This window comes from Acyrthosiphon pisum, chromosome A2 (assembly GCF_005508785.2).
Source record: "Acyrthosiphon pisum isolate AL4f chromosome A2, pea_aphid_22Mar2018_4r6ur, whole genome shotgun sequence".
Taxonomy (NCBI): domain Eukaryota; kingdom Metazoa; phylum Arthropoda; class Insecta; order Hemiptera; family Aphididae; genus Acyrthosiphon; species Acyrthosiphon pisum.
The window spans coordinates 96,811,312-96,832,075 of record NC_042495.1 but is presented as its reverse complement, the minus strand read 5'-3'; the positions used below and the strand labels follow the sequence as shown (position 1 = coordinate 96,832,075).

Genomic DNA, 20,764 nt, shown 5'->3' with positions numbered 1-20,764 from the left:
TCGAAAAGCGAATAGGAAAACTTTACTCGAATACTTCAAGGATGATCGTTAATAAATAATTATTATCGCAAATTGGATACCTATACCATCCGTATATAAGTCTCTTGGTCATAATGTGAAGTAAAAATTGCTCTAACCTTTTAATGACACCTACCTATGTTTACTTTTCTGTAATTATTTGATATGAAGAATATGAGTTTTTTCTTCTCACCCTTAATATAGTTTAGAAAACCGCATAGCCAGTTATATAAGACTTTAACCCGCCGTTATAGTTCAATAGTTGCTCTGCAGTAGGTATATATTAGTATATTACGCCATTTGTCGCATCTTGGTCTTATTGACCTCTTGGTATTGCGCAATATCAATTACTTTAGTTTATTCATAATTATAAATTATAATAAAATAAATCAATATTTAAGATACCTAATATTTAAAAACCTATTGACAAAAAAAAATATCAAATGATAATTTAAGATAGGCATGGTTGTACAAACGTGGTTAGTCGCGTATATTATTATGATCGATTTTATCAAAATATTATGGATATAAAACTTTATTTTAATTTTTTCACATCAGATAATTTAGAAATAAATTTTTAATTATATTTAATTAACTTTAATAAAATTACCCGATTAAAAGATATGTTAGGTAAGTTTTAAATACCTAGACTTAAAAATATATGTTTATTAGATAATAATATTAAATAAGTGCGTTTGTTTCGACCACAGTGTGAATAACTGTTAGTAGGTCGGTACTCTGTATATTTAAGTTATAGTCAGATCCTTATGAGAAAAATGTTTTATTCGAGAGGTCATATATTGAACATACATTGTACTTGGGTGAAAATTGTATACATTTTACTTTAACTAGTTACCTACTTGTTATTATAATTTATTAATTTGTTAGACAGTTCAACCATAAAGATAAATTAAACATAAAATATGACCTTACATCCTTACACGTGTATTTTTTTATTAAAAATTTCAACAATTGCTGGCTATAGAAAAATTTTTTGATGGACCAAGATAACATAGTAATTTACAATATATAATAATACATTTAATACCTACCTAAACATAAAATATTTGAGAAGTATTTAAAACAAAGAACAATTAATATTTAAAAAGATAAGGTAGATAATCTATATTTGTGTTTAAAATTTAAATACTTAAAAACTTAAAATACTCAAACTTAAAATTTGGCTATACGATGGACACATGGTCACAAAGTACTGTTAGTATGTTATATAGGTATATACATAGTACCAGATTTTTTAATCTTTTAATTTTATAAGTTATACATTATAATAATGTCATTATCGATAATTATATTATAACTACTTTGATAACGATGGTAATAAATAATGTCTTATTATTATAATGAAGCTCCAAAAGTATGAAAATTACAATGATGATTCTATGGAAATTGATTTTAAAATTACTCGACCAAAGTATACCAACAAGCGTTTCAAATTGCACCTATAGCCACATGTATGCATAAAATAGTATGATATAATAGTATACACAGTATACACATTACACGCTATATACAATATATACGTGCAGCAGCAACAGTCAATTAAAAAACGTTAGAAGGTCCCTTTTCTACGGAAAAAATAAAATAAATAAATATACCTATTGACGACGACGGTTCCTCGTTTTAATTATATTTATATTTAAGTACGTACCTAAAATTTCAACAATAGTTTGATTTCCGTAAAACTCGTGTGTGTAGAACCTGTTTGTATTTAATTTTATGCGGATTAGTACTTTATCTTTTTGCATACGTCGATAATGTATTCTCTATATAAAATTAAAATGAATAAAATGTAAATTATTATTAAAATGTCGTATACATTAGACACCATGATATGTAAATATTGAATGTATTTAAAAGTACCAATAATTAGTTAATTTAATACCTCAAAAAGAAAATGGTGTTGGAACCTTCTACTTTAGCATCTTATATTAATATAATAAATAACACACGTGTTACTACTGGGTAATCTCTCAATTCAAGTAGCCCACTATAATACCTACCTTTTTTTCATGTCACTTTACAGTCTACATAGTATCTACTTATTGTACATTGTCTGTATAGATTGCAGATTTCGTTAAAAAAAAAAAAAATTTCAAAAAAAATTTCAATAGGTACCTCCGCATCATTGCAGACTATATTATATAATATATATATATAAATATATGCAGTTTATAAAATATAGTATTGATATATTAATATATTATGTTGTTATTGTATCTGCTAAGTGCTGTGAGTGTAGGTATGTGAACTATAAACCATTATAATATCATTATAAATAATGTTAAGAACAAATTATACAGTCAAGGGTAAATCCCCCGAAATGTATTCCGATACCCGCGGTTTGAAGTTCTGGTGGTCTAACAAAGTGTGAGGGGGTGGGGGGAAAGAAACTGCAACTTCCACGACGGTAAATGTTGGCATTTTAAAAATCCGGTTTCCACTTGGCAAAACAAAAATACAATACATTATTCTCGACGCCACTGAAGCAGCAGCACACGGCCGTCGTCGCATGACCGTGTCACTATAGGTATTGTAAGTCTGTATATTATATAGGTCCCTACCTACTTAATCGATGTAAATTAATTAATAATTTATAATATATATACCAATACGCGCGTACCTACATAATAACACGCCTACCCGTCTGTGTATATATTAATAATGATAATAATAATAATCTCATTAGTGTAGGTATGCAAAATAACAAGAACAATATATAGATAGTAATAATATGTACGTTTATGCTGATTTTCAGACGCATAAATTCCTGTCCCGCAGAGTCTATCGTTCCAATACTGCACCGCCGTTTTACCGGTACAACATTAATTTGCATATGAGATGAAAACGGAAGAAAAATGAGATCACAGTGCACCACCACCGTCGTGCTGTTCTACTACTGCTGCTGTACGATCGCCGTGCTGCGCTTGACGGGCGCCGTGAAGCCGCGACACGAACGCGGACAGGACTACAACGCCGTCCATCCTTGCCAGAGAGAATGTCGCGCGGGCGAACCGCCCAAAACGTGCGAGTACCGTTTCAAAGTGGAATGGTACTACACAATGAGCAAGGCGTGCTACGACTGTCCGTACAACATTACCGATTGTTACAGACCAGACTGTGTGCCGGCCGACGGCGTTGCGAAGCCCATTATCGTCATCAATAGAAGTCTGCCGGGACCTTCCATACAAGTAACGATAATAATAATGTCATATTATAATCCGATATATCATAAAAATATATCCTCTATTATGCGTATAATAATGTCGTTATTCAATTATTGAGCATATACCCTCCCGAACTCACTTTCCCGGCCCGCGCGCCGTACTTGAAATGATATTATCATTATGTAGGAGGCACAGATATTATATTGTTCACGCGCGCGCCCTCCAATAAGCGACGGAAAAGTATAATAATAAGTACGGCTGTGGGTTAGGCGAGTTCGCGCGGCCAAACGTGCAGCGCGCACGACGCACGGTGTACCTACAACAGTGTAGTAGTTGGCAGTCGTCCGTTGTTTTCAATTTTCACAATGGTGCGCGATGTAGCAATGGGGAATTTTTTCGGGGACCTCGTCGTCACATAGCGGAAAAAACTACGACGAGAAGAGAAAAGATTTACGTTTACGCGTCCTTGGGCCGCCTGCAGCTATATATTATATTATCATTATTATTATATTTATGTCGAGCACGCGGACCATAAATATAATATATTATTATAAATAATTATGATATTATTATTTTCCATTTACCAGTAGGCATTCGCGATGATAATAATATTGTCGGTCAAAATCCATTCTATGCGTGGAGTCGGTGGAGTAAATGAAAATGATTTTAAACGCGTTCTCGAGGCGTTTCTTTAACGCACTGCTTACATACAATTCAGTATTAACTATAAGCTTGTTCATCCCCCTTTTATCCCCGAATAATAAAGGTATTCAATTTTTTTATCTTTTATGGAGTGTATAGTGACTATAGTGGCGATGCAAACTTTGTTTTCTTAAACAAGAACTACCCTTTATTACTGCATGCTATTAGGTAAAAGATTTTTTTTTTAATTTGTATGGATCTAAATAAAAGAGTGATTTCTGAGTTACTATAATGTACTTACTAAGGATAGTTCTTACTCCTAAAAAAATCCTTTGTTTAACAGTTTACATTAAAATAAAAGATTTTGGTTTGATAAAGCAAGTTTTTTCGGTATAGAACACTATATTTAAATCGCATAAACTCATTAAAAATCTTAAAATGGTCTTCGACAACCTTATACACTTAAGAACCGTATTTTCAAATACATAGATTATGTCTTATGTCGACGATAACTTCATTTTTCAAACAAAAATCACCCTTTTTTCCTATAAATTGTAAATGTGATGACTTTTTTAAAATTTTGATGTTAACTAAATCAATATTCGAACTTAAAATTTTAAGTTACTTAACTTTGCGTACTTTATATAATAATAATATGTCCCTAATAATGGGATTGGAAGAAATGGGGGCTATTTTTGTCAGTAATTAATATTACAATTTATCAATATTTTATAATTTATAAAATATTTTTCGAGTACTTATTGTAATTTATAAATATACTAAATCCACTAGCTAATATTACATAGGTAATATATTTTATATTTTTGTAAAACTATTTAAGGACTATTATCCTAAGTATATATATGTTAACAACTTAGAAAAACTACTCGTTCAAGTTTTGTATTAGATATAGATCAATATTTTCAAAAAAAATAATATGCTCAACAATTTACAATAAAAAAAGTTGGTTCCATTTGAAAAAAATAATAAATATGTGTCGACACAGGACACTCCTTATACACATTATACACGGTATAAAAACTCTAAATAATTGGAAATACAATTCTCTGGTAAAATTAATATTATCCAAAAATCGGAATTTCAATAAATTTATTATTAGGGTTAGTGGGTTTTAAATAAAAAAATTGGGGTAAGCCCATGCTTGGCGATTAGGCTTGTATAGCTGCAGGTTAGTTATAACTGTAGATCGTCATTTACATATCATTATTTAGATAGACAATTTAACCGGGTTTTCTAGGACAACGTTATAACTTTTGCCCAATCGTACCTGATATACCTGATGGGTATAGGTACGCGTTAATTGTGCACTGTCGAGATTTTATTTCCAAACTGCAGTTAGGTATATACCTGTGTTATTATATGTACAGAGACGCGCACCAGTTCTTGGAAGCGACCGATGGCCAAATGACCAATGTAAATTTAAAATTATATTTTTTAACGTTAATCATTGTATTGCACTGTATTATTATTATTTGCGCATGGACGATTTGTTTAATAATTACAATTTTAAACACTCATTTTACTATTTACATTGAACCATTTCAAACGATTTAAATAGCAAAATATCGAAATCGTATAATATAAAATACAACATTATATTATTCCGGCATATTCCTACCAACCGATTTACACGGATGGCAATTACAGAGAATCGAGATGTCGAAACTGTGATTATTTTTAATTTTCGTTTACGGTCCTCAATACATTATGTTGCAACATAATATTATGTATAATACAATATTATGTCTGTAATTAAATACACGTGTACGTCTACCTACGCTGTACGTTTGTACAATTATATTTATATTTGTTTTATGTACACTTTATTACAGGTACAGCGATATATGTACCATATAGTAAAGTAAAGTTATGTTAACGAAACAGCGATGTATCGACTATTAACTTGTGTAGAAATGTGAGACAAGTGACGCAGGTAACTATATAAGTATATAACGAGAACATATAGGAATGTTTTATTATATTATTATTGTCGCCTCTGAGCAACAAAAATTTCCTATCGCACGAATGGGGAAAACAATACGAAACGATTTTCCCCGATGACGAATATTATATTATTGTAATTTTTTAAGCACACATTTTACTGCACATCGTGTTACACTGACCGGCCATCAACTGCATAGAATCACTCACTCACGTATATATAATTTTAAATTCATTGATCACCATATAATATTTCCATTTTAATTTTAATTTTTTTTCATATTGTCTAGTATAAGGCATAAGTATACATTATGATATAAAAGTATGTAATAAGTTGATTTTTTTTAACGAACATTTAGTTTTAAGGGCGTATATAGTATTATGTATACTTCATATAAATATAACTAAATGCCATTTCCATACTAACAATTTATGATTGAACTTTCAAGAATAATTTGTTATAAAAAAGTTCTCAAAAAAAAAAAAAATAGATGAATAAAAAGTAGGTATATACGAAGGAAAATTTAAAAAAAAACGAAAAATCCCCGGAAAAAAATTCATAAATATTCAAAATTGTTCAAATTCCAGTTGAATATAATTTATCATATTAGGTATGTTGCAGCATGCCAGCATATTATTATATATAGGCTGGAACAGTGTAGAAACGCATCCCAATCGTTTTAGGTGAGAAAACTGAACTTTCACGTTTTGTGTTATTTTCCATATTATTGTATTTAATAAAGATAAATATAGAAAAACGTTGGAAACATACGAATGCTGCAAAAATAAATCGTAAAAACTGAAAACGAGTATCTACACAATGCATACGCCACTTATGTCACATAACGAATAAGGAATATAAATCAACTCATAGAAAATGCATAACATGCGGCGTATGATATACAGTACACATTCTATTATTATGTCAAACGTCAAAATCTCGAATTTTACGTCATCTAGTACTAAATATTGCAGATATATCCCCCTTAACATAGTTACATAGTAACCTACATAACATAGTAAAACTAGCTCGATATCTCCGAACTCTTGTCTGTTGAATCTGTATGTACAAGGGGGCATTTGCTCCCCCTCCAATTGTCGTAGTTTCCTTTTGTTCTACACTGTGTTTAGCCAATTTCGTATCAAAATTTTGTATTTTTTGTACTTTTGCCCCCCCCTCATACTTCTCCAAAATTAAGCCCTGGTTCCGCCACTGTATCTACTAACGAATGTGCGTCACGTTCCACAGGTGTGTTTGGGTGACACGGTCATGGTGGACGTGGAGAATGCCATGATGGAGGAGTCGACGTCCGTCCATTGGCACGGTCACCACCAGCGCAACTCGCCGTACATGGACGGTGTGCCGTACGTGACACAGTGTCCGGTTCCTCCGCACAGTTCGTTCCGGTACGTGTACCTGGCCGACAACGAGGGCACGCACTTCTGGCACTCGCACTCCGGCTGCCAGCGGGGCGACGGAGCGTTCGGGTCGTTCGTGGTGCGCGCCCCAAAGTCGCGGGACGTGCACCGCGACATGTACGACGTGGACGTGCACGTCATCACGGTCACCGACTGGCTGCACGAGCTGGGCATCCGCAAGTTCCTCGCCCATTACCACGGTTCGGGCAACAACAAGCCCGAGACCATTCTGATAAACGGCCGCGGTCGTTACAAAGTCTTCGACGGCGGTTACCGCACGCCCCTGACTCAATTCAACGTGACCAGAGTGAGTACCAAACCGACCACCTGCTATAATAAAATATGAACATTACTATGCGCTAGATGCCTGTGTCACGCGATCGCGTTTATCGACTGCAATAGTCCCGCGGGAAGGGTGCACGCATATTATTAATTTTGTAGTGTATGAGTTCATGTCTTGTTACTCTAACAACTCGGGGGATTCGTTTATTCTGCCATTAGTTTACTCAACCCTTCGTCCCGTCATCGCGTGCAATTAAGATTGAAAATAGGGAACAATGGTACATCCCTTTCACCACAAAACATTGATTTAATGCACACATTCAAAATAAATGTCATTAAATAAAACAAAAATGGTTGTCACGAAAAAACAAGTGGGGGACGGAGTGGCCGAGCGGACTAAGGCGTCGGCTGCGACGCAGCCGACCCGAGTTCGATTTCTTGGCTACGGGCGGCATTTTTCTTCGGACAAGTCGCGGTGTCCGGAGAATAAGTGCCGCCATCCCCCACCCGGCAGATACCTACGGGTGCCCACTAAAAAATCTGCCAAACCAAAACACACGTGTTTACTAAACTACAATTCCTTCCCTACAAACAAAAAAAACAAACAGCTAATGGCCATAGTTGTCGAGCTTCATGATCAATAAAAAAAAAAAAAAAAAAACAAGTGCCTACTAGCAATAATACACTCATAATAAAAAGTATGATAAAGTTCAAAGATTATTTAAAACAATATATATAGGTATATTACTATATTATCTCAACAAAAACTAAGTGGGTAGATACCTATTTATAGAAAGCTTCTAGTTTCTACCTATAGACATGTAATAACAATATATATAATATATTATATATCACGATCTGTGGTAAAGCGTTTACAGAATTATTATACCTGTATAGATTTTTTAGTTTGTTATAATAATTGGCGACTATAGCGTGATCCTCAATTTTACATAAAATACGAAAAAAAACATATACATTTCTGAACGTGAAATAAAATAACAACATAACAAATATAATGATATTGAATTCAGGTATAAATATCATATTAAATCGATGTTTAATTTATTCACCGTAAACAAAATTAAATTTCGTATTTGTATAACTCGATTTGAATTACCTAGTTTATAATAAGGGCCCCTTACAAAATATTGTCAAGTATTTACCAGCAAAATATGTGTTAATATAGGTATTAATTTTAATTTAATACATTTTCTTGGCACTATCGATTCGTTTTAATGGTTTTATCAACCAGCATAATATTATAATACTACATATGAAATTGAAATCAACTTCAATGTTAAATGTTTTAATATTTTTATTTTGTTTAGGGGAAACGATATAGGTTTAGACTGATTAACGCTGGATTCCTAAATTGTCCAATTTCAATGAGTATCGACAATCATACTTTTACTGTGATTGCAACAGATGGATATAACGTTCAACCAGTAGTAGGTGAATAATCTAGTTACACTCAACAAATTTACTAAAACAATAACGCTATTCGATTCACACAAATAACTATAGCAGTGATAATAATATGACGTACATGTTTACAGTCGATTCGTTTGTAAGTTATGCTGGTGAACGCTGGGATTTTGTAGTGGAAGCAACAGCTAATGTTGGCAATTATTGGATGCGATTTAGAGGTTTGATGGATTGCGATGAACGGTTCACCAAGGCCTTTGAAGTATCGATTTTGCATTATGACGGAGCTGGTGACGAGGAACCAGAGGGCACACCAACATATGACAATACATTTCATTCCGGAATTGTAAATATAATGCACAATTAAAAAATAATATCAATACTTTTTTGTTTTTTTATTATATTTAATATTTAATTAATGCATTCAAATACACAATTATTACAGCAATTGAATGCATTGAATAAAGGATCTGGGTTAATGGACACTGCTACTGTATCAGAATTAGAAGACGCAACACCCCCAAAAAATGACCTTCGTTTGGAGAAAAAACCAGATGTAACTTTATTTATGTCATATGATTTTTATTCTTTAGATAATCCGCATTTTCACAAACCTATGTTATATGGATTCAAACAAGGTTAATAATAATAATTGTATTTTAAGAATTAATAGAATACGATTGTTTTAGTGGAAACGGTTTAATAAATAAATATTTTTACATTTCTATGTTATAGTGACGCACAGGTCTGAACAAGTGTACACACCACAAATTAACAAAATGTCTTTCAAGCTTCCATCATTTCCTTTATTATCTCAAAGGAATATGATAGAACCTTGGATGAGTTGTGATAATATAAAGAAGGATTGCTCAAATGAATTCTGTGAGTGTACAAATATTATAAAAGTTCCTCTGGGGTCAATCGTTGAACTATTTCTCATTGATAAAGGTAAATAAAAATATTGGAAAAAAAATAGTACGATCAGGTACAATAATAACTTACTATATACTTACTTATTAATTTTAAGGTGTAACCTACAACGCAAATCATCCATTCCATTTGCACGGGCATCCGTTTAGAGTAGTAGCGATGGAAAGAGTTGGAAATCATACTACTGTAGAGGAGATAGAACAAATGGACAGAGATGGGCGCATTGTAAGAAATCTACGGACTGCACCTCTTAAAGACACCGTGACAGTACCAGATGGCGGATTTACAATATTACGATTCTTAGCTGACAATCCTGGTAAGTCATTAATCCAAGTTCGATTACATTTTTAAAACTCCAAAAATTGACAATAAGTACCTAATGATTTTATATAATAGGTTATTGGTTATTTCATTGTCATATTGAGTTCCACGTTGAGGTGGGCATGGCAACTGTGTTCAAAATCGGCGAAGACTGGGAAATGCCCCCACCACCTCCGGGTTTTCCAAAATGTGGAAACTATAACGGAAAAGGATTAGTATCAATATTGAATCCCGAAGAGGTGGATTCGGTGTACCCAATGATTAATGGATCCAGTCAGAGTGATGGTTTGGATGACGTAGATATCGAAAGTCGTACTAATATGATATCCACATTAGGTAAATGGTGGCCATTCGTCGGAGGTGCGCATCCTTATGTAGCATCTGCTGCTAGTATTAACTCATCGTATTTTTCAATTTTATTTTGTATTGTGATAAGTTTTTTAGTTATTGAATGACATCTAGTTATAATAAGTAATAAACTTATTGTTTATTGAATTGTGTATTATAAAATTTATAGTTATAACTGTGTATTAAATGTATTGTGAATTGTGATATGTACATATTATATTATAATATTATTAATAAAATAAATGTTTACTTTAATCGTTGTGAGTTATGCTGTTTTATTCAAATTAGTTGATAGGTACATACTAATTACAATATGGGAAATCACTTATACATTTTTTACACTTGAATATAGGTAGTGGAGCTTCCAGCTATCGTCCCCATTTAAAATAGTTCCTAAAATAATTATTTTATTTTAGAATTGATATAGGTATACAAATTGATTTTAAATGTATATGATAGAAATTCAAATTTAAAATAAAAAGAAACATACTTATCGATTATAACTTTTTAAATTATTTATGGTAGGTATCTATATAGAATTATTTGAATTTAAGTTTTGATAAGATTTTATGTCAAGTCAATTGGGAGCAGTGCTCACCAATAAATCAGATGACATTAAAAGTAGGTAGGTTTATTTACAAATTGAGTGATTCATGGAATTTGTAATTGTAACTATACCTATTAATTTGCCCTACAATTATTCAACCCATCCAATACATTTTAAACATTATTTTTGAATAATGTTAATTTGAACCTACTTTTATTTTTACTTGAATGAACAAGTTTTTAAAATATGTAGGTACCAGGTACAAAATAATTGTACCAACCATTCAGCCTTTATTTGTTAGATAGTGGTAGACGGTGGTTATACTGATTAATTGGTAGATACCCACATAGGTACTTAAAATTTGGTCTCATAATAAATAATTTACTGTAAAATAAATTACCTGAACGATATGTTTTGTCAGTATGTTTTTTTTCTTCTACAATTATACTTGCTGACTTTCAATGCCAATAATGGTATCAAATAGGTATTTAATTTTCGTTTCTATAAAATATGAGTGTATTAATTATTTATAGGTAGGTATGCGTGAAGATAAAAAATCACTATGCTGTAGTAGTAGCCAGTAGGTGTTGGCTGTAGATTGTAGGCAGTACACTATAGTACTGCTTCATTGAGTAGGTCACTGTAATGAATGAGTTCAATTTGAATTAAATTAGCTATCATTGCAGTGTATAATGAAAAACGATTCTGAGTGGAAATAGCCTATTTTTCTGAGGATATATCTTAATAAATGTATACTGTTATTAGTAGATACCTACTTAATTATTTTTTTTATTATTAAAACGGTTGGCCAATACAAATCACACAGAGAAAACAATTATTTTAATATTATTTCATATAATATTACCAGCTGTTATTAATACTTACAAATCAATATACCATGGGTGGACTGGCTAAGATGGCGAGTGGGAGAGCCCCGCCTGGGTCTGGGACAGGGACTGGAACCGAACCTAAAAGAACCGGTTCTGGAACCGGAACCTTTAAAATATTAAGAACCGGAACCGGAACCGAAACCTTTATTTTAATATAATAAAGTACCGTAACCGAACCGGAATTTTTAAATTAAAAAGGTACTTTTAGGTTCAAAAATAAAATAATTTTATTTATCATATTTAAAGGTAGGTATTACGGTTTTGTGTATAACCTATGTAGTATGTATCTATGATATATTATGAGTTTTCTAATATTTCTTATACCTCAATTAACCTAACCTAACCTCAATTATACCAACATTCTGGATGACTATTTGAAATTATTATACTTTTTGGTACTGAAATTATCTGGAACCGGAACCTAAATTATTTGGAACCGGTACCTTTATTTTTTTCATCAAAGAACCAGAACCGAACCGGAATCGTTATTTTAGTTTTGGAGAACCGGTACCGGAACCGATACCGATAAATTCAAAAGGTTCCAGTCCCTTGTCTGGTGAACATTTTGGGCTACCTACTTGAATGAATTTGGGTCGATAACTTATAAATATTTTATTATTAGCACAAAATTGGGCCGAATTTTCTATTTCCCAGTCCGCCCCTGCGATATACCTATACGAACTACCTAGTATTTGGCTACCAATAACGATGTATCGTGTAGAACGGTGCAAGTAGATTCGTGGTATAAAATATAAATAGTTTAAAATTATATAGCTATAGAGACATAACATAGTTTAATATGCCTACTATAATCATTAGTCTATTCACTATTGTATGAACTATGAATACAGAATAGATAGGTACCGACTCACCGAGTGATCAATCTGTTTTCATATAGGTACCTATAGTCTGTACTGCGTGATTTTACACACTAATACTTATTGATGGGCAATGCATAATATACTATACACAATATCGATATACACCTTGGATAATCCAAGGTAAATTTATAAATCCACCTTGGTTGATAGGTAATATACAACAATTTTAGATAACAATGGAGCTAAGTACCTACCTACTTAATACTTATCATTAGTTTTGTCGGGCCATGAGGATATTTTTAATTTTGAACACTTCCGCATTCGTATTCAGTTGTAGGTTTATCATTTTTTCAAGATCTTTATATAGTTGATCTTTGTTCTTTGTTGAAATCAGATATTTCCGAATTTACAAAATCCCGAATATTTACTAGTTGTGTAACTGTGTAAGTATGTACCAATCCTTCTAAATAAAGATCTGCGATTTCTCCACTCTAAATAACTCAATATATTCTCCAATGCAGAGCTTTAACATTTTGAAATTTCGAATTCTTGCGAAGTTGGTACTTTAGTTTGTCAAATTATAATTTCAACATCTTCATTTGGTAAACGATTTCAATCCGCCTGTTACGGGCTTACGGATTTCATACTTTAAAGTAATATTTTTTGAATACATATTCGAATACTATTTGAATATACTTTTTTCCTCACTAATATTTGTCAGTTTTGGAGTGGTTGGAAATTAACGTAGTTCAATCATATTTCATTCAAAGAGAAACTCCATCATTCAGAGCTTATAATGTGTCCGAATTGCATTAGAAAAATTTGTTTTGTCACAAATATGAACTATTTTTCTAGTTAAAAAAAGTATTTTTTAATGAATAAAAAATAAAAAATACATATTTGAATAATTTTTTCAAAAAGTAATTAAAATAGTATTTGAATACATATACATTTATTCGAATAATTTACAGGACTGCTTCTAACGTCTTCTATTATATAATATTAACAGAAACTCTGACACTCTGTGGTTATTCTCTCGAACTCTTCACCACCAATTCGGCATGTTAAAGGCCACAGGGAATCTTGTATTGAATTTTCAAATTTAAGAAATAGCATTTTTACTACCATAAAACGTGATGACAGACACAAAAAAAATAATAATAAAAAAAAACATCATTGTAAGATCTATACATTCATCACTCTGTTCAGAATTTAAAAGTCAAGCGTACAATCAAATAATTTTTTACAAGTGTGTCGGATTTATGCTCAAAGTTATAACCTTTTAAAGTTAACGTTTTGCGTATTCTCATTTCCCATACGGCCACACGTCCGTCACACAAAACGGGGAGGGGGGGGGAAGGTTTTGTAATTACCTTATTAACAATAATGTAAGTATTAAATACGATAGGTAATTTCTGATTCCACACCAAAATGTCAAGGATAAAAAACCATTATTTTTTGGTATTTCAAATTTAAAAACACAATTTTGAAGTTTTTTGATCATAACTTCCAAAGAAAATTTGACCGAAATTTTTTGAAAGTAGGCACCATCATAAAAAACACATATCGAAAAAAAAAATCCACTAAATAGCTTGAGAGCTAAACTGCATTCGTTCCACCGGTTACTCTGTATTGCTATCAGATGGGTTAAGTGAAATATATTAAACTGTATTTGGTACAACCAAATAATAGAAAATAACTAAGCGTTTTGTCTAATTTGTGATCTAAATTCTCTCTTATTTCTTTGTTTGGTATTCCTGACACATTCCATCAGAGATAAATAATGTTTTATAGTTACTACCACATAACAATACTAATATAAAAATCACATGGTAAAAATTATATTGTTATAAAATCAAACTATTGTATGTTAAATTTAAAAATATTGTATAAATTATAAATTTCCAAATATTCAAACAATTAGTTAAAATTTTGTTTTTATTATAACAATATAGATTTAGGTAGATTGATTAACTCTGGATTTTTAAATTGTCCAACATCAATATTTAGTGTTGGCATGAATCATTCATATGAATGTTGAAACATAGGATATAAAGTTCAACCAGTAGAAGATGAATAATTAAGTTACACATACAATATACTAAAATAATAACACTATTTACTTCATTACGAATTACTAACAATTATAACAATATTTACATGTTAACAGTTGATTAATTTGTAAATTATGTTGGTGACCATTGAAATTCTGTAGAAGCAATAACAAATTGTTAGAAATAATTGGGTGCCATTTAGAGGATTATTAGACTGTGATTAACAGTTCACCAAGGCCTTTGAAGTATGAATTTTGCCATATAACGGAGCTGGTGACAAGGAATCAAGTCCAAGGAACCAAGAAATCGTACACTTCATTCTGAAATTTTAAATATAATGCACAATTAAAAAATAATATTAACAGTTTTTCATTTTATATTAAAACCTTGATTAAAGCAATTGACTGCGTTGCATAAAATCAGATTTCATCGACACTTTCACTGTATCAGAATTAAAATATGCCCCAGAATATGCAACACCCCAAAAAACAAGGTACACATCCTTACATTGCATCCAATACTAATATCAACATAAATGTACCATGTTTCTGAATTTTATTATATAGAGTGATACGATTTAAGGATTAAAGCTTTTAATAAGTATAAATGTATTATTTAATATTAATTAATAGTTAATACATAGATATAATATACGCATATTATATTTAAACTTTTAGCTTATTATCATGTATTATTATATGAACATTTATAAAATAGATGTTTACCATAAATCATAACAGTTATTCTTTATTCTGAAATTGTTCATGAATTCCTGATTGTTGTATTCTTTTTTCATGTTCTTCTAGTTCAGGTGGTTTATCATACTTGAATATCCGAGATGTTTTTTGTTCCTTAACAAAATATCTGCAACAGATACAAACATGGATAACTGTTATTTTTTCAATTTATATACATTATACATACAAGTCTCTTTCTATTTGACTTTGGCTCTGCCATTCTTTTACTTCATCCATAGTATAAGAAGAAAACTTTAATATTAATAATGTACAACTTCCAGCAATTACACCTAAAATAGCTCCTGAAATAAACATACATTTAATATATTTAATTCTTTTTCTCAAAGGGAAATGCAATAAATAAATAAATAAATAGGTACATTTAGGGGAAAAATTATCATTTTTTTGAAACTTTGATATTAATTTAAAAATAAATTGATTTGGCTTTTTTAAATGAAATAACATAATACAATAAAACATTTTTTTATCTAGATTGTCTCATTTCAACTAAGTTTTTGAGTTAATTTTTATGTTTTTTTTTTTTTTTTTACAATGTATACTTAACAGTGTTTTTGTTATATTGGATTTTAATTTATATTATAGGTTTTTTCAATAGTAGATTAAAATAATAGATGATACTTAGTTTGGTTGTTGAAAATGTATTTTTTCTAATTTTGGCATGGTAAATCAATAGCAAGGGCGACTCCTCGTCAGGGAAAACTTTGAGTCTGTGTCTCCCATTAAAACAAACCAGCTACTTAATAATTAATTGAAAATAAAAATGTATGGAAGTATTTTTATCTGAATTAATAATAAATTATATTGTTTTCTTTGATTATTATTATTGAAGGCCACAAAACCTATAAATACTTATTTCGATGATAATATTATCATTTTAGTAATTTGGACGATGTTCTCCAATTTAGTGATACTGCCGCTCGATAGTTTCAATCGTAACACGTAATGTTATCACTGGATGGATGGATTGGGCCAGGGAGAATAAACCGCGTATTATTTGCACTATTGAAACTGGGTTCACGTCAATATATGCCGTGCCACCGGTTAGTTTGTCACTAGACTTACGCCGGTTATTACATTTAATAATTGTAGAAGCTAATAAAAGTCTCCCCAGAATGTTTACTCACGAGCCGCCATTGATTAACAGGCTATATCATACTTTTCTTGTTTTAAATATTAATAAAATGATGTGACGGATAAGTAGACTAGAGTTATACCGTACACGCCAATTCCTAAATGTTTTTGTATTATTTACATTATCTATATGTTGTATTATGTAAAATACTAAAATGTTATCAAAAATACTTACCTAATGTAGATCCAACAAGAAAACCTTTCATACCAAAACTTATTCTTGCAATTCCGCCAACTACAAAACCAGCTGTTGCATAACTAATTACAGTAACCTTTTGTGTATACGCATTTACGGCAGTTACTATAGTTCTGAAAATGAAAATAATGAAAAATATTAAGTTTACAAATATAACATTATATGCTAATAGTAAATACGTTCAATAAATACCCAGACAAAATGTATTAAAAATTATATTTAAAACTTACAAACTATTTAAATGGATCACCTTCAAAATAGTGTCCTTTAGCTTCAATATAATGCTCCCAACGGTCTTGCCACTTTTTGAAACACCTTTGAATTTCCTCCATAGTTATAGCCTTTAGCTCTTGTGTCGCGTTATGGATAGTTTCGTTAACGTTTTCGAATCTATGGCCTTTGAGGGTACTTTTTAGTCTCGGAAACAAAAAAAAAAATCACACGGAGCTAAGTCAGGTGAATATGGTGGGTGAGGTACCACTGGTATATTTTTAGATGCCAAAAATTCACGTATGGAAAGTGCTGAATGCGCTGGAGTATTGTCATGGTGCAAAAACCACGACTTTGATTTCCACACTTCTGGTCTTTTAGGGTGTACTTTCTCTCTTAATCTTTCTAATACTTGTTTATAGAACACTTGATTTATTGTCTGACCCGTAGGTACAAACTTGTAATGAACTAAACCAAAAAATTTAAAAAAAAGAATGAGCATTGCTTTGATGTTTAATCGGACCTGACGACATTTTTTTGGACGAGGTGAATTTGCGGTCTTCCATTGCGATGATTGCACTTTGGTTTTGGGATCATATCCATATACCCATGTTTCATCACCCGTAATAATTGATTTTATAAAATTTGGGTCATTAGAAACCAGATTTTTTAGTTCCAAACACACTTCAATGCGATGTTCCATTTGCTCCTCCGTTAACAATTTTGGTACTAATTTTGCGGACACTCTTTTCATACCTAATTCATCTGATAAAATTGAATGGCAAGTGCCAATTTATATGCCAACTTCATTGGCTTCTTCTCTAACAGTTAATCTTCGGTCGTTTCTAATTTTGTTTCGAACAAGATCAATGGTATCATTTGTTTTTGATGACGACGGACGCCCAGGACGATGATCATCTTCAATGGATATCCGACCTTCTTTAAAACGTTTGAACCAGTCAAAAGTTACACAACGGCTTAGTGAAACATCTCCAAAAGCCAATTTAATCAGTTCAAAAGTTACCATAGCATTTTTACCGATTTTGGAACAAAATTTAATACACGCGCGTTGTTCCATCGTAAAATCGCGATTTTATACAAAACGACCAACTTTGAACACGTATTGTCGATGACTGATTTGAGATAATGATTATTATTATTTACTGAAATAATGGTCATTATCTCTAGTTTATTTTGGTATAACAACATTAACGATAACATTAACCGTTTTTCTGTAATAATTTTTGTCTGGGTATTTATTGAACACACCTCGTATGTTACTTTTCCAGTGTTGTATTTAGTAATTTTTATAGGGGGCGTATGATAAGAATTTTAGCTTACAGATTACGATGTAATAATTATAATATAATACTACACATGTATTTAAAGAGCCATGGGGCGCATTTGTCTTCATATCCGCCCCTGTACTTTTCTATTATAATAATTATAACAGTACCTTTTTTTTTTGTTCTTACACTATGTAAAAATTATAATTTATAAATGAACTACTTATATAGTAAACTATATTGTATTGTAGTGAAAAAAAAAAAAATTTATAATATATAATAAAAATTATGTTTAAGGTACAAGGTATACACTCAGCATTATTTTTTTTCTCTAACAAACAAACTTTTGTCGATTTTTATAATCTATTCTCTGCTCCTATTTTCTGAATAAAATTTTCAATTTTCTAAGCATGGTCTTACTTTTAAAATTTGTTTCCGCCAACAACAACCTAACTTATTGAAAATTTGCATTTTCAAAAATTAATTGACATAATTTATAGTGTCCAACAATATATGAAAAAAAAACAATAATTACTAAGGGTGGTCAGGTCCTGCCTTTTTTTTTATATTTGAGATATTAAACTTGAGAGCAATCATAATTTATCATATTTGAAAAACAGGTTATTATCATCTTTGCTTTATTACTTTAATACACATGAAAAAGTAGTAATTCAGACAATTTTTTTTTTTTGTTTCAGAAATTTTAGTATATACCTAATATTATATTATATAGACTAGGAAAACTTACGTAAAAGTTCCGCAGAATAGTGCTACTCTGGTTCCCCATTTAAAGACGCCTCTTGCCATTGCCAATGTAACTTGAGATTGTAGTTTAGCCTAAAAATGAACGGGCATAAATATTTGATTTCATAGTTTGATTTTAGATGATTGTAAATAATATGACTTTGAACTTCATACTTTGGCTTCAAACTGATTTTGAAAAAGTGTTGATTGGTTCTTGTGGAAAAAATCCTCATAAGCCCGTTTACTGTATGATAAGCTTCCATACACTCCACCCATCAAGCTGCTGTAACATACTGTTGAAAATATAGCTCTTACATCTGGAGACGGATTACCATCTTCGCTGAAATTAAACATAAATTTTAATAACACAAAATGGTCCAATTGAAGTTAGTTTTAATTTATTAGACATTCAGTCCTACTCGGTGGAAAACGCGTTCACAACTCCTTGCCAACCACGGACTTTTTTCGTATCTAAGACTTCGGTTCCATCTACATCGTGTTCATTTTTATTCAAGAAAAAGGCCGGTAAAAAACACCGTGTATGTGATAGTTTTAAACGTCTGAAAAACATTGTTTCAATACATTTATACGATACAATTACTTTAAAAGATAGTGATAAATCATAAATCTTATTAAAATTTAAATTTAAAAAAGATATATTAAAAGCATGCAGACTGACAATAAAATTACAAATTTACGAACAGGTAAATTATTAATTTAATGGAAAAATAAAAATCAAGCTAACTCAATTCATGGATTATGTTATCACTAATCACGGACTACTACACTGGACTGGAAACGAGACGTTTACTGCCGAGCCGCTTAGTGTCCGCGAGAGAGGTGTACGAGGGAAAATCGTACATGAGCGAATCTGGCGCCATCTATACTTTAATGATAAACCATTTACCAAATTTATTCCCGCCTTACGTTTATCGTTTGACGGAATGCCGAATGGGTAGTATGCCTGTGGTAAGCCAGGCTGCGCTAGATACGCTTGCGTACTATTTCCCCTTTCTACACCTCTCTCCTGGACACTAAGCGGCCCGGCCCCCGTCACCCGCCTCCCTTGACGTTTCCAGTCCAGTGTAGTAGTCCGTGTCACTAATTAATGTATTATCATCGCTTATCATTATCGTTTAGGGTGACGTTCATCTAGATCTTCAGTCAACTAGGTCTAAGTAGTATGTAGAATGTTCTAAGATCATGTGGTCCAAGGTTACATTTTTAATATTGAGAAAATTGACCAAAATGGCTAAATAGATGTAGCCACGGGGCACGGACTAAGATAAAAGTATAAAACTAGTAAATTATATATTACCAAATACCAATATTCAATCAACGAGTCACATATTTTAGTGAATATTTGAGCGATATCAAAATATAATTTATCTAAATAATTTTTTTTTTAAATAAAATACCTAATCTTTATTTTAAAAAATTAGTTACAAAAAATATAATATTTCTAATTAAAGCAACCACTTTTTCTAAAGTAAAAAAATATATGATACACAATTATTACGGAATTGAAACAGTTTTTAAAACGACGTTTATGATACTCAGATTTTTAAAAGGAAGGAGCCAATTTTGATGCCTGA

At 31.3% G+C, this 20,764-nt stretch overlaps 2 protein-coding genes across 6 annotated transcripts in view; one reads left to right on the top strand and one right to left on the bottom strand.

Moving 5' to 3' along the window:
* Nucleotides 1-10,794, top strand: part of LOC100165676 (laccase-1) — a 38,011-nt gene extending 27,217 nt beyond the window's left edge. For 4 of the 5 annotated variants that reach the window (XM_003241838.3, XM_016801289.2, XM_029489039.1 and 1 more), the window contains exons 2-9: nucleotides 2,795-3,227; nucleotides 7,057-7,533; nucleotides 8,837-8,960; nucleotides 9,065-9,279; nucleotides 9,379-9,571; nucleotides 9,669-9,881; nucleotides 9,961-10,179; nucleotides 10,260-10,794. In XM_003241838.3, the coding sequence (XP_003241886.1) occupies nucleotides 2,895-3,227; nucleotides 7,057-7,533; nucleotides 8,837-8,960; nucleotides 9,065-9,279; nucleotides 9,379-9,571; nucleotides 9,669-9,881; nucleotides 9,961-10,179; nucleotides 10,260-10,639 (2,154 nt within the window). In that variant the 5' untranslated portion in view covers nucleotides 2,795-2,894 and the 3' untranslated portion in view covers nucleotides 10,640-10,794. Of the gene's footprint in view, nucleotides 1-2,544; nucleotides 2,567-2,794; nucleotides 3,228-7,056; nucleotides 7,534-8,836; nucleotides 8,961-9,064; nucleotides 9,280-9,378; nucleotides 9,572-9,668; nucleotides 9,882-9,960; nucleotides 10,180-10,259 lie in introns of those variants that run through there. The other variant, XM_008180975.3, reaches the window with a different exon arrangement.
* A 4,093-nt stretch (nucleotides 10,795-14,887) lies between these two features.
* Nucleotides 14,888-19,911, bottom strand: LOC100163632 (RPII140-upstream gene protein). The gene is made up of 7 exons (XM_001948343.4): nucleotides 19,589-19,911; nucleotides 19,344-19,509; nucleotides 19,174-19,262; nucleotides 16,909-17,042; nucleotides 15,769-15,883; nucleotides 15,570-15,708; nucleotides 14,888-15,164 (listed from the first exon to the last, which is right to left on the bottom strand). Exons 1-6 carry the CDS (start codon nucleotides 19,738-19,740, stop codon nucleotides 15,585-15,587), a joined length of 780 nt encoding a protein of 259 aa, XP_001948378.1. The 5' UTR covers nucleotides 19,741-19,911; the 3' UTR covers nucleotides 14,888-15,164; nucleotides 15,570-15,584.
* Nucleotides 19,912-20,764: the final 853 nt, after the last annotated feature.

What these genes read in the sequence shown, in the direction of transcription:
- LOC100163632 (XM_001948343.4), bottom strand. Translation starts at nt 19,740, where the DNA reads ATGTTTTTCAGACGTTTAAAACTATCACATACACGGTGTTTTTTACCG. An exon ending in AAAATCAGTTTGAAGCCAAA is followed by an intron (nt 19,263 to 19,343) that starts GTATGAAGTTCA and finishes GTTCATTTTTAG; the next exon opens with GCTAAACTACAATCTCAAGT. An exon ending in CTATTCTGCGGAACTTTTAC is followed by an intron (nt 17,043 to 19,173) that starts GTAAGTTTTCCT and finishes TTTCATTTTCAG; the next exon opens with AACTATAGTAACTGCCGTAA.